The 15,280-nt window shown below is 43.2% G+C and overlaps 1 protein-coding gene across 1 annotated transcript in view; it reads left to right on the top strand.

The window, feature by feature from the left end:
• Positions 1 to 15,280, top strand: part of FAM135B (family with sequence similarity 135 member B) — a 380,275-nt gene that overhangs the window by 123,414 nt on the left and 241,581 nt on the right. Inside the window, exon 3 of the mRNA XM_075062034.1 lies at positions 14,056 to 14,135. Within this exon, the coding sequence (XP_074918135.1) occupies positions 14,056 to 14,135 (80 nt within the window). The remainder of the gene's footprint in view (positions 1 to 14,055; positions 14,136 to 15,280) is intronic.

Raw genomic sequence — 15,280 nt, 5'->3', positions numbered from 1 at the left:
TTAACCCTTACCTTACCTATCTACTTATGACAATGTCTTTCTAAAAGATATGCTGTGGCTCAGCCACAAATTGTTGAGCTAGATGCAGAAATTACTGGGTGAAATTCAAAGGTCAGTGTTATGCAGGAGATCGGCCTAGTTAATCACAAGGGTCCCTTCTGGCTTTAAGTATGTATACCACTGTGAAAAATGTTGTTGGAGGCTATCTGAATGCCATACACTTGTGGTGTGCGTCATGATTCCCCTCTAGGTGCTGGGCCACCTGGCGTATAATAGCTTACATCTGTTGCCAGCTGATGAAGTTTGCCCTTTAACTCAAGTGATAGAAATCTGTTCTTTGATCCTGAAGATTCTTCTTTCTGATGACACACAAGGGGGGAATGGGGTTCTATGGAGTCATTTGAAGCCCCTCTGAGTGCTCTTTTCATGCAGTATTTCTTCTGCCTTTCCTTTGCCTGCAAGTTCAAGCTTTGTTTTCTCATAGAATAATGCATGGCCTTGGCTCAGCACAAGACAATAATTCAATTGAGAAGGTTCTGCTGACATGAGTTGTTTGCAGGCAGCTCCATCAATTGTATAAAGAGCTACGGAAACTCTGGATTGAATTACAGTGTTAGTGTACAGTCGGTTTGTTTGTAGTATGTATTTTTCTGATCCTTTGTTAAAATGTACAGTCTAACTCAGAACTTCATTTTGAAACTTGCTGCTTGTCAGGAGGTCCAAAGCTATAGGCTGTCACCATGCAATTCATGACACAATCTGATCTATGGTATTTTTAGAGCGTTCATCACCTTAGTGTTTGTCTTGCTACAAAAGGAGCAGGATCTAATGGTACTATGCAGGCATGTGTTGATGTTTCATTAGTGATGTTGCACCGATAGTATTGAAAGAACATTGGATTTTCCAAGATACTATCTAGCCACCATTGGTTCATCAAACCTGGTAACTTGCTTCAATTTAAAAAAATCAATGTAAGATTACTTATTCTCACTGTCTAAGGTAGAATGAAACAGAAAAGGCAAAGGAGAAGCCAGTAAGCCTTAAATAATAGACACCAGCTACTTAGAACAGTTTAACTAGTTTTGGCTGGGAACGGCGAACCACAGCCACCGGGAGCTGCAGGCGGCCATGCAAATGTAAATAAACTGTCTGGTGACCTGCCAGCAGATTACCCTGATGGGCCATGTGTAGACTACGGGCCGCACGTTGCCAACCACTGTTCTAGATTCTGGTCTGAATCAGATAGAGTAGAGATTGAAGTGGGGTTTGCCACATCCCAGATGAGTGCCCAGCCACTGGTCTATTGGCTCTTCTGGACACTCACTCTCTGTTTTTTTCATGAAAAATCTCAGAGGGTCTCAGGTTCTTCCTGATATGGAAGAAAAACAAATTCCAAAAACTCTTTTTTTTTTTTTTTTCAAAACAAAATTCTTGGGTTTTGGCCAGCCTAGTTTTAACATTTGGTGTTTATAGAGTCATAGGAGTTAGAAACAAAACACACTATTAGTTTGGCTTCCTGAAAATGCAGAACTAGTCATTGGGAAGCAGTGTTGGCTGGCAGACAGGACACCGGATGAGCACTAAGGGAAATCTGTGTTCTAGTACCAGCTCTGCCTAACCTGGGGCAAGTCATGTCACTCCTCTGTTACCTCTCCAACTCTTTGTTTAAATGATAGTCCCTGCCCCAGAGAACTTTTCTTTTGTGTGTCTGTACTATGCCTGGCACAATGTGGCCCTGATCACTTGTGCCTGAAGGTTCTACTCTAATATAAATAATATTCCTGATTGTGGATTTATTGGTGCTTAGGATTAGTCAAAAGATTAGCCCTGCATGGATGTGCAGTGGGGCAGAAGGTGCGTGAATCCACGCCCTTGCATTCTTTAGTGATTGCTATTATCCAGGATGAGCAGAGATGGTGTCCCTAGCCTCTGTTTGCCAGAAGCTGGGATTGGGTGACAGGGCAGGGATCACTTGATGATAACCTGTTTGTTCCCTCTGGGGTAGCTGCCATTGGGCACTGTCAGAGACAGGATACTGAGCTTGATGGTCTGACCCAGTATGGCTGTTATGTTCTAGAGGCCATTACAGCCCTTGGGTTAGCTGACAGTTGCTCTGACCTATCAAAAGGGTGAGTCAGTGCAGAGTTTTTGTGGGCCCCTAGACACTGGCTAGTGTAGCTGGGCTGGGACAGGATGGATTTCCTGCTGAACTCTTAGAGTTAGGGTTGCCACCTTTCTAATTTCTGGTAACTGGAACCTGATGACCCCGTCCCTTGCCCTTCCTCTTCCCTCCAAGGCTCCGCCTCCTCTCTGCTTCTTCCTGGAAGACCTGACCCCAATTGCTCGCTCCTATTCTGCCCCCTCCACACACACACACCCCTGGTCGCTCACTGGAGCGTCTCAAGGAGCCTGGCTGCAGTTAGGAGGCAACCCCAGCTGAGCAGAGGCTCGGGTGCGTTAATGGTCCAGTACGTTTCCCTTGCCCCGTAGTAACAGGGCTTTTGGTTTGGGTGCAATTTAGGGTTGTAGGCCCCCAAAAACAGGGCACCTGGCAAACCAAAAATCAGCCTATCTGGGTAAAACCCAGACGGGGGACAACCCTACTAAGAGTATTGCACAGCCTGCTCTATTCTCAGTGCTCCTAGAGCATTGTGCCAGAGCATGGCAGGGCCTGTAGGGGTCCCTGAAGAGGTGCTGTGCCATACCGTGAGCTGTGGTTTACACACTACAGTCCTCGCCATAAAGGTTAGAGCAGTTTAAAAAACAAGGGATAAAAGATCCCACCTGAGGCAGTGCAGGCCCTCAGAAAACCATCAGTGCGTCAAACTTCGGAACATGAAGTTTAAAAATCTAATTATTTTATACCATAGTTGAAAAGGGAATTGATGACTAATGAAGATGTACAAAGCCTGTGGAAAGGCAAGTTCCCGGTGGCTGCATTACTCACATGGGATGTTCCAAAGGTGCCACTTGCATCTCTCATTCTGAACACAGGGACTCTTGATTGGGGTGATGCCTGATTTTCCATGCAGAGACAGAATTTCTGATGCAGGAGTGACGAATGAAGTAGTAGCCTGTTGTGATACCTTGTCGACGATGAAACCTGGTCAGTGTAGCCTTTACTAAAATGCATTAATTCTTTTTGGTATCACGTGACAACAGGCAGTTCACCGTATGGGTGTCACCCTGTATTTAAAATTACTCAGCGTGAACCAAGGATGTATAGCATTATGATCAGGAAAATGCCCCTCAGAAATGCAGAGACTCTTAAGATATCAAATAATAATGCCTGTCTTATGCCATACTTTTCACCAGTAGCTCTCAAAGTGCCTTACAAAGGACGGCAAGATCATTATCCTCATTTTACAGATAGGGAAACTGGGCATAGAGAGATGATGTGACTTGCCCAAGGTCACCCAGCAGGCTAGTAGCAAAGCCAGGACTAGATTCCTGACTTCCTAAGTCCCAGTCCATTACTCTGTCTACAAGGCCATAGGTGAATAGTATTCCAACTTCAGTGCATGGAAGCTGGAATCATCCTTCTGATCAGCTGCAGAGTCTGTCTGAAGTTTTCCGACTGCCCAGAAAACAGGAGGAGAAACCCTGGGAAGGAATGGGAGATTGTGCTTAGATTGTGACATAAATATTGGAGCATGGCTTGAGAATGTTAAGTACAGTCACTAGGATTTTTCAGTTCCTGTATCTGGAGGTTATTTACTTTTTCTCCTTCACCTGGATAACAAGGAGGTCTATCCAAGGTGTACCTCAAATGAAAATGTCTTCCTAACTTACTAGTGGTCAGAAGTGTAGCCTGACCCAAAGTTGGGTATAATTAATTGTAACTTGAGGATTAACAGGTTCTTTTCCCAAGATCAGGCTCAATAAAATTATTGTAAAATTACTATATAATTTGGAAACTCCGATGTGCACAGGTGCAACACTCACACTATAGGAACTCTCTCTCCATATATACAAATATATATATTAATAATTTAGCAAAGTTATACACACACTTAAACTCAACAAGGCAAATAGAGATGATACAGAAAGTACATTTGGACGTCCATACTTACACTCTTATCTTTCATACTTAACCATTATCTTTCTCATCACCATCACCGTCATCGTCCTCATTCTGGCCCCTCCCAAGGTCTACATCTCTCCAACCTCTCTGCTGCCCCTGGGATGTTACTTTCATAGTAAGTTATGCTGACGCTGCCATGGCCAATGCCTTTTTAATGGAGGTCCTTATTTGTATTTCCTCCCCTTAAGGTGTCCGTTTTCTATAGGTTCGTATATGTATGATGTTACCCTATTAGCAGACATGTCAATTTGCTGTCATGGCAGCTTTGTGGTTGGAGGTTCCATCTGGAACTTTCCGAATGCTGGTGTCAGCTGTATTCTGTGCTGGCTGATGTCAGTATTCCGAACAAAATCCCCCCTCTGGCACACCACTGTCAGTTCCCTATAGTGGGTGAGTTAATTAAGTTGATCTACGCCAAAAGTTATAGGCCTGAAGCCTCACACTATCTACTAAAGCCAAATCTTAAGGATAAAAGCCTGTAGGTTCCTTGCATTACTACTAAATATAATAAAGCAGGATAACAAAGCAATGAATATAATACAGGTGAGCTGGGCTACAGAAGTGAACCAGTTAGGAACACAGGACTTGGAGGGACTGCCTGGGTCATCTCTCACAGGCAGCTCTGTCAGATGATCCCATTCACAAGTTTATCAATTTCCATTGGAATGCTGGTTAGATTGTTCGCCCCCATTACTCCTACTGAGAGGCTGTTCCAGAAGCCCACTCCTGTTACGGTTAGAAATCTTCTTTTCATTTCCAGTCTAAATGTATTAACAGCCAGTTTATCCCCATTTGTTCTTGTCAGTGTTGTCTTTTAGCTTTAATAGCTCGTCTCCCTCCCTGGTACATCCCCCTGATGTGTTTATTGGGAGCAATCATATCCCTTCTTGGCCTTTGTTTTGCTAGGCTAAACAAATGGCCCTCGCTGGTCAGCCTAATAGTCTTCTCTGCACCTGTTCCACTTTGGATTCATCTTTTTTGAGCTCAGACAATCAGACTTAGGCTACGTCTTCACTACCCGCCGTATCGGCGGATAGCAATTGATCCCCGAACGCGCTTATATCGATTCAGGAACTCCACCAACCCGAACGGAGTTGCGGAGTCGACGTGGGGAGCCGTGGACATCGATCCCACGCCGTGAGGACGGTGAGTAATTTGATCTTAGATACGTGAATAACGTAGCTGAAGTTGCGTATCTGAGATCGATTTACCCCCATAGCGTAGACCAGCCCCTGTACACAGTTTTCCTCACCAGTGTCTTCTATGAAGGCATTAATGCTTCTGTACTTCTACTGGAAATAACTTTGCTCTGCTCTGAATTTCTCTGTCCTAGGTGATGGTTATACTTTTAGAGCCAGCTGAAGTGTTTTGACTGAAACTTCTTTAGCCGGAAAATGATGGTGTGTCAAAATCAAGATGTTTCATGGAAACTGTTCTGTGTCAGCAACAAGCTTTCTTGTATAAACCTTCAAAACAAAACAGATTGACATTTTGTTTCAAATTAAATATATTTTGTTTAATTTTTATTTTGAAAACCTGAAATATTCAGTTCTTGGATTTATTACATTGCCTTTCCCCCCATCACAGGGTGAGCTGGCTCTTTAAGAGGCATTGGGGCTCAGGCTCACCTCTGCCAGGTTTAGCCCATCTCTTGAAGTGAAGGAGTTCAGGGTCATGTGATGACAGGAGCAAATGACCAAGAGTCTCCTGGGAGATATAAGGGCAGCCTGAGTTCAGTCAGGAAAGAGATTCTAGGAGAGCAGACTTGGGAGCGTCAGGACCAGGACATCGACAGTCTGACCTGGTGGTCAGGCCTAGTGGTCAGAACCAGAAGTCACAGCAGGAACCAGGCTAGGAGTCAGAGCTGAAATCAGGAACCAGAGACCACATTAGAGTCAAGTCTAGTGCAGCAAGAAGTCTGTCAGTTGTTCAGACAGCTTCCTGTGCCACCTCATGACTTAAACAGTGTAGCCTTTTGTAACCACTAGGCAACATTTGGAAGCATAAAATCAAACTTCATTTACCAGGAAAATGATGAGTTAAGCAAACAGGCATGCAATTCCCACTTTCACAACACTCCAGTTATACTTACACCATTCCATCTTCGAGTGTATCAGTTGGTGGTCAGACCACTAACAGTGTGAAGTATAGCTTTATGATCCTGCAACCTAGCAGTACCCTTCGGAAGTTAGTTGAAGCTCTCTCTGCAATTTAGCAAAACTACTCCTTTTATACACCATTTTAATACTAATTGGCATTATACTGCCCTTTACCGTAATGATATTTCTGCCATCTTATTGGCCCTCTATGTTATACATTATTGAAATTTACATCTGTACCAATGTCCTTCATACTATCATCGTAGATAACATTTTAATAAAACATTCATAAGTCTTAAACACTCATTAAAAACCTTGCTCAAGCCAGTTACAACCAAACCATAATGGTAAAATAACCCTGGGTCATGTTCTTGCTAACTCTTACTTTCCCACAACACTCTATCTTATTTAACTCTTATCATTGACATTTCTCTCACTAGCAACTTTTGTTTCCCATGCTCCTTTTCACTTGGCCTAATGTAGGCCCCAGACTTAACTTCCAGTTATTTCTTAACCTAAACTATCCTATAGACTACAATAGTATGGTTGGGCCAATCAGTGGGGCCAACCATTGACTGCAGTCAGGATCCTTGTATGCAGTGCCTCTGGGAGGAGTCAGAGTTTTGCTAGCCCCTTGCTTCCAGCAGTTCTGGGATGACTGCCCAGTGAGTGCTGCCTCGGAGCCTGTGGGCCCAGGTTCAAGACTGGTGGGCCCTTACACAGATAAGCAAGGACCAGTGAGCAGATGTAGGCTGAGAACATATAGGAAGAGTCACTGGGAAAGAGAGACTGGGCAGTTTGGGTTATTGTGCAGATAGCCTAATTGTTTAGGACCCCAGGCCTATAGTAGAGGGTGGGCCTAGTTTTCCCCCTGTGTTGCTACTTTGTACAAGGGGAAGGAGGTACTGATGGGACCATGTGAAGCTAAGTCCAGCAGAAAGGCTGCAAACTGTTATGCAGTTGGAAGGACCCTTGGAGAGATGAGCTGGGTAAGAGTCTAGGATGGAAGATTGGTTTTGTATCCTTTGTGTCTTTGACTTTGAAAGATGTGAACTCATGGTGTAGCTGAGTGGTTTTCAACCTCTTTTCATATGCGGACCCCTAAAAGATTTTGAATGGAGGTGCGGACCCCTTTGGAAATCTTAGACTTAGCCTGTGCGCCACCAGGTGTCCGCGGACCACAGGTTGAAAACCACTGATGTAGCTGGAGGGCTAATCTGCCTTACTGCTCATAACAATGAAGCACCTGCACTGTGGATGACTGCTGAGAAGGGAAAATGAGGCACTAAATGAGCCTGATGCCAGTCCAGATAAGTCCCTCCTAAATTCCTATTTCTCTCCTTCTTTTACTTTTCTTCCCTTTTTTCAATGAAAATGGTAGGAAGGAATAAAAAGGGGAGGCCGATTTCTTGGTAAGGAGAAGAAACCTTTTTTGGGGGGTGGGGGAGAGTGTCGAAATCTGAAATAAACAAAATAAACAATTTGTTTAATGGCGGGTCCATGAAATGGCTACTAGGTTGGCTAATCACATGGCTGGATCTTCAAACTAGGAACCTAATCAATGATATTGCAGGTGCCATTATTTTGCTCATATGTAATTATACCCAAACTGGGGCATGGAAACTGAAGTATAATCACACCAAGTGCTAGTCTCTCCAGGGCACAAGTTAGCCCTGTTGTGTGGCAGGAACAGGAGGACGCCTGTGCTGACATTGCCTAAGCTCTACTTGTTTGTAGAGGTAAAATTTAGCCATTTGCGGAGGGCTAGAGTGAGGCCTGTGCCCCACTTAAATATTAGTTATGTTTTACTTTAAGGGCTTAAATGGAACTTAATTAGTTCATAGCCCCTGAGCTGGCCTCCACAAAGGACTGAATTTCACTGTGGAGGAATAGGGGACTTCAATCTCCAGCATTACCAGATCAGCACGTTCCATTCATTTTAATGTAATAAATCCCACTGACTTTGGGTTTTTCATCAGGCTTATAGATGTAATGTAACACACAAATCCATACCAACTGCAAGGCCTGTTACATTCTGTTCTTGTCGTATCCGATCAACTAACATTCAGGCACAGCAAATCACCTCCAGTGATGGAGTTACACAGATCCCTGTACCAAACTCCTTTTAGGCTGACCTATGGCCCTGTCGCTTCTCATTTAAAATTCTGATTATTTATAAGCCCTCATTATTCATTTTATTTGTCTGAGGCATTCTCTTGCAGCTTACTATTCTTCTGCCATTCAGAGAATACAGATGAGTACACTTGAGTAATCCGTCATTGACAAAAATGGAAGGCTTGCTGTCAGAGCTCTATAGTAGCGTACTATCAGGGTGATGACAGTGTGATCACAACTGTGTTTCACATAGCATCCTGCTGGATGATAAAATCTTCTGTGTTGAGGGGGAAAAAAAAAAAGCCAGCTCCATCCTGTTATTTTTGCCCTATTTAAATGTCAGTCCCTTTAATCCTGGTAGTGACAAATATAGAAAAATGCACTTGCTATTAAATAAATACTTAGTTGGCTAAAATATGTATTAGCTGCTCTGAATACCTACATGCTTAACACATTCAGTACTGTTCTTTTTAGTAAGAGAATGCTGCTGCTGATGCTCATAGAAGAACGCAGACAGTTTGTAAGTGCATTGCTCAGTACTGAATGTAGCTGTGCAGAAATGTTCATAGTAAGGTCTTGCAAACCTCATCAGCCTTCATGTTCGTCTTATAGCAGCAGTCCTGAACTTTCCTGAAAGATGTACTGAAAATTTCTGTAACTTTTGGACCAGCACCTCCTTTCATGCATGGCGATCTCCCTACTGCCGCTCCAACCCTTCAGTCATCTTTGGCCAATAACCTTTTAGAATTGCTTCTCTTGCTTTCTGGGATGTGTCTCAGCCACAGGTTGCTAAAGGGGCGGTAGAAGCAGCGGCACTTCAAGAGATGCCCTGCAGGGTTCCTGAGAGCTCTGTGGCACTTGTGCACAGTTTGGTAAGCTTGGGATTACACGTCCTAATGTGCATAAAAATGAAGTACTGAAGAACCCAATTAAACAAATACAAACCCCACACAATTACTCGCTAAATTCTCCAGAACAAGCCAAAGACACTGGTCCTCCTAAAAACCAACAGATGAAACAATAATGATCTGAAAGTGTGGATTACTTTAAAAAAAATAACCCCCCCTCCATGCCTTTTTGACTCTGCCTTGCTCCTGAATACATTGTCCAGTTGGTCCCAAATGTTCTGGAAACATTCTATCCTCAGATAATATGGATTATTATGTATTGATATTGCCATAGTCCATATAGAAACCCCAGTCAGGACTAAGGGCCTGTTGTGCTAGACACTGTACAAACACACTGTATAAAGGGCAGGTCGTGCCCTGAAGAGTTTGTAATTTCCATTACGACTGTGAAGTATCAGCTGAATTGGTTCATTTATGTCAGCATTAGGGGGATAAGAAACGGTGATGGAATACACTCCTGTATTCACACCCTACACACTATTATAATAATTTTTGTGCAAGGTATGCCTTGTAGGGTATCATTTGACAACTCACAATTTGCTAGTCAGTATTATTGTGATAAAATATGTATGGCAACATGGTATGTGCAGTTATAAAATATCTCTATATGGTGTTATTAACACATGTTCCAAGCCACACAGCCCTGCCAAACCAAAATTGGCAAACAGGTCTGTCCTATACAAAGGAATGGGTGCTTGCTTTAATTTGCATTTAAGCAGTAAACAGAGTCATCAAGGAGGAAGGGAAAACAAAAAAAGGTTCAAATAGGTGGGGAAAAAAACAGCAGGGAACATCCTTCTACATAGACTTTGCCTCCTGGGTCTCAGCGGGAAATGTTTTCCAAGAGAGGTATTAAAACTATAAAAAGGAAGAACCAAACCCAGAGGGACCCCTGTCTCTCTCCCTACCCATCTCATTCTCCACACCTCAAAAGACAAAAGGAAACAGCTATTGGACTCTGGGGGAGAGGTTCTGATGTGAAAATTTGCTCAGCAATCTGCTGGAGCATGTTGTGAGAAAATTTGCTTTGCAACAAAATTTCTTAAGTAGATGCTAATAAGTGTTTGTTTTTTCTTGTAACCATTTCTGACTTGTATGCCTCATTACTCACTTAAAATCTATCTCTTTGTAGTTAATAAATTTGTTTCCTTGTTTTATCTAATCCAGTGTATTTAAGATAAAGTATCTAGGTAACTCTAAGGTAATAAACTGGAATATTATTCCCTTAAAGGAATAATGGACTTAATATATTTGTACTGCCTAGCAGAGTGCATGGACATACATGTCTGGGAGAAAATCTGGGACTGGAGGCATGTTGGGGGTCACCTGGCAGTACAACCAAGGCTGGTGAAAGCTAGGGGGGTAAGAGCAACCAGATGGGAGCTTCTCCAGCAAGGCATTGTAAGGCACCAAAGGTTGCAGGACAGGGGTGACACAGTCCCTCTCCCCACCCCCACTAGTCTTGTCTGTGCCTTGGTATGTTGCAGAAATGACTGTTTTGCACCTTATATTGTCATGTGAAACCATGCAAAGCAAAAGTCACATGCCATTCTAATTCAGTACTATTGTACACCTGCTCCGTTCTCGCTTGGGACAGGAATAAAAAATGACACAGGGAGCAAGGCTGTGGAGAATTGGGCTTTTATAATGGAGTGGTAGTTTCAACCTTAACAGTGCAGAGCCTGGATGCTCTTCATACTATGCAAGGCAGTGTTAGGTCCTTCATCTAGAATCTTTTAAAAAAGAGAAATGGCTGCTGTCTCACAGAGCAATGCAAACTTTAAACTAGTACAACCATGGTGCTTTAGATCAACATATTCCTTTGAAAACCAGCAAGGGTAAAAGCAAAAAGAGCAGGATGCCTCAGGGGAAAGCTGAAGAAAAGGGAGCATGACGCAGTTTAGACATGGAGAATGACGCGTGTAAGGAATGATGCAGTGTGCAGAGCTGTTGAAGCAATGGCTGAGTTTAAGGAGAGCTCAAATGCTATCCTAGGGTAACACTCTGTGCAGTCTGAACATTTTCTGCTTTCTAGTTAAATAGTTGCTCGTCCCGTCCAGTATTTCCTGAACAGTCAATCTTTAGACATAAAGGAATAAAACAGGCAGCCAGAAATGATAGGATTTTATTTTTCCCTGTGAAAGATGCACATGCAGTCAGGATTATGGACACGAGTCCCTGTCACACTGGGAATTAGTCCAGTGTGACCGAGATTTGTGATAAAACATGTTATCAGTTAATGTCTGCATATTAAAGAGTCTTATTACTTATTTGTGGCAACCATCAGCAATGGCTAGTAGTGATATTAGTATTTTAATTTAATTTAGAAAGGTACTTTTGATTTTGCTGATAGTGCAAGCAGGCTGTTATCATATTAACAAAATGGATTACTTTATATTTTCACTATGATTAAACACCTTCAGCTCGACTCTCCCCTCACATGTCCCGGGGTAAATCAGGAGAACCTCGACTGAAGTCAGTGATCCTACAGTTGTGTAAAACCAGTGTGAGGAGGAGGAAAATCAGGCACTTTGCACTTGCACTCAGTTCCCAACCGTGCATCAGTGCAATGGGTGTGGGGTGTAGGGTGTGAGTGTGGGGGTTTTAGGCAGCCCGTGACCCATAAATGATGTACGGGCTTCTCGCCTGCAAGTCTTGCCTGTATCTGGTGCCAAGGGGCAGCGACAGTTTGGATGTGCTATGGGGTCCACGCCGATCTTCAGGGATTTTCCAGGTTTGGGTGGCTGGGCCTGAACCCTTTTCTGTAAGGAGGGTTTGATCAAACCTCACTCTTTGCATGGGGATCTCCGTGAGGGGATTCCGTGGAGAATGTTCTCCCCACAAAGCCCCCTCCTGCAGGTTTTAACATGTGTGGGTCTGATCTGGTCTTAAAATCTTTGCTAAGGGTTTAATAAACAGTATATAAATGCATTAAACTACTTCCACCAACCTATCTCCACCACAGAATGGAACAAAGGGACAGGGTGTAGGTTGAGTGGGTAGTTGTAATTGGAGTGGGGCTCGTGTGTGCAATGGCAGTTATGTCAAGTTGAGGTTTGCTGGCTTCCTGAAATGTTTATTTCCAGATACTCATCCAAAAATAAAAACACCTTCCCACCCTTCCACACACACACACAAGTGTAGTAGTTTTGTAAAGCATTTAAATATTATCTGATTGGATTCCAGTGACAAACGTTTTAAATCTAAAATCATCATTTACAACTAGAGGCAATAACTGAAGCCAGGGCCCCACTGTGCTTGGCATTGAACATACACATTATAATAGACATAAGAATGGCCATTCTGGATCAGACCAGTAGTCCAACTAGCCCTGTATCCTGTCTACCAAGAGTAGCCAGTGCTAGATGCTTCACAGAGATTGAACAGACCAGGGCAATTATCAAGTGATCTGTCCCCTGTGGTCCAGTCCCAGCTACTGGTAGTTGGAGATTTAAGGACACCTGGATCATGGGGGTTGGACCCCTGACCATCTTGACTGATAGCCATTGATGGTCCTACCCGCTTTCTAATTCTTTATTGAACCCAGTTATACTTTTGGCCTTCACAAGATCCCATGGCAACGAGTCCCACAGGTTGACTGTGCATTGTGTGAAGAAGTATTTCTTTGTTTGTTCCAAACCTGTTGTCTGTTAATTTCATCGGGTGATGCCTAATTCTTGTCATATGTAAAGGAATAAGTGACACATCCCTATTCACTTTTCCCACACCATTCATGATTTTATGGACCCCTATCATAAAAGTTGGGATCAGTCCTACAATACCTGCCCCAAAGAATTCATAATGTAAATAGAACAGGCAAAGAGTAGAAGAAACACAGACACACTCACAAGTGAATTGACTCCATCAAGGTACACAGCAGATTGTGAACAGAACCCAGATATCCTGAATTACATGGCAGGATGCTGTTAATTGGACTATGGTGCCTATTACTCTTGGCTAATGAAGATTTCTGTTGGGGAATATACCTCTATATTTATATATGAAAGCTTTATGCAGATATATACAAATTTTCTTCAGAGTCCTGCAGTGCACTTAACTCTCACTCAAGCAAAATTTCCATTGCTGTTCTCTCACATTCTGTGGCCAGGTACTGTCCTGATACATGTAACAATAAGTGCTGACTCCGTTGGTGCTCCGGGGCTCAAGCACCTACTGAAAAAAAAACCCAAGGGTTGCTCAGCATTCACAAGCCACCAGTTGGGGGCAGGAGCACATACATGGAAGGTGGGAGAGCATCCACTGAGAAAAACGAAAATCAGAGCCTCTGTGTGTAGCATAAGATTTGGCCTACTGATAGCAAATAACTACAATGCAAGTGGGCCTAGACCTGATTAATGTAAGTACGTATAGAATTGCCTTGTTAATAATAATCATAATATGAATAAAAGCATGTTAACTGAGGGGGAGAGGGGTTGGATAATGTACAAACATTTCTTTTGTGTTTTCACTTGTGTTAACTTTCCAGTGCATCCTGTTTGATCGTGTTGCATTGCATCATGGACTACTCTTTTCTCGAAGCAAGCTTTTCTTGTCACGGCTCTTCATATTAAACGCATATTGGGTTTACTCCTCCTCTCACATTCGTGTAAATCAGGAGTAATTCCCTTGAAGTCAATGGAATTAAACTTGTATAAAGCTTATGTGAATGAGTGGAGAATCAGGGCCATAATATTTAACAGTCCAATCCACCTGCTCTCCTTAATATCATAGCTGCATGTTTGCTCTCTGAACTAGCGTAAATATCCATTGTCTGTTCTTACTACTTTTCTCATATTGAATGGAGTAGTCATCTGTATAACATCATTTCTTTTTAAAATCCTCTCTCTAGATACTACCAGATACGAGCAGGGTTGAAACTTCCATCCAGGATTCCCCATAAACTGACTGCAACAATCGTAGAGCAAACAGGTGAGAAATTCATAGGAAAGTGACCTGATAAGAGCTGGGTTCATTTGTTCAGATTGGGGAAAACAGTAAGTGAGAGAGCATCCAAGTACAAATCTGGGTTTAGATCCAGATCTGAACTTCTCCTGAAGCTCAGGGGCATTTAGAGACCGTGTTTGGGTTTGGCCTGTTAAAGAGATGGGCTCCAGTTCTGAGGTTTTAATCTGATCCCAAACGTCATGGTGTGTTTGTGTGAGATGCAGAGCCAGATTCAATATGGAACCATTTCTAGGATAGGTGAAAATGTGAATAAAACAACCCTCCTGGTTACTGCACACAGGAATGAGCAGTTTGTACTCAAAGACATGAAATATAAAGTAATGACTGAAAGGAAGTTCAGATAAGCAACTGGAAACTCAGATGCTTCTCTGAATTTCATTTGAGCTTGCTGAATCTCAAAAGGCTGCAAAATTGAGCCAGGAATGGTGGAATAAAATCAAAATCACCTATGTAAAAGCGTCCCTATAGTTTGCTGGATATGAGAATTCTCCATTTCCTACCCGGAACTATTGGGTGGTGGTCAGCACGTGGCCACGCTGCACTACAGCGGTGATGGTGTTTCACCAGCTGCTAATGGGATGGCTATTGTTTATATAAAATATGACCAAATACAGCATGAAGTTTTGGCTGGAGAAAGCTGACCTGGACCTGAGTGCAGAGTGCCAAGCAGCAGGACCTGTCCTTCAAGAAGGTTAGTACGGTTCCTCTGCAAAGCATCTTGCAAGGACTCAGGAGAGCCCCTCCGAAAGGGTGGCACCGGCTGGGGAGGGAGCATAGTTTTGGACATGAGGAGTTGATATCAACAACCCCGCTGCCGCTTCCACCCCAGCAGCCCATATGGAGGTCTTGTGGATTTAAAGCTGCCCCTTCCCTGGTGGAACATCTTGGGAGGGAAGCAATGGGAACACACTCTCTTGCCCTCTGTCTCTGTTTCGGGTGTGGCCAGCATAGGAAGGTGCAGTTGGCAATCTGACCTGTAAATGGTGTAGTGCTTTAGTCTCCTTCTGGACAAAGGGACATTAGGTCAGTATAAACAATGGTCTAATCCAAAATCCACTGAAGTCATTTGGAAGCTTTTCATTAACTCCTGTGGGCTTTAGATTGGGCCC

Source organism: Chelonoidis abingdonii, chromosome 2 (genome assembly GCF_003597395.2).
Source record: "Chelonoidis abingdonii isolate Lonesome George chromosome 2, CheloAbing_2.0, whole genome shotgun sequence".
NCBI lineage: Eukaryota > Metazoa > Chordata > Testudines > Testudinidae > Chelonoidis > Chelonoidis abingdonii.
Note: the sequence above shows the minus strand (reverse complement) of the source record. Positions and strands in the feature narration are given on the sequence as shown.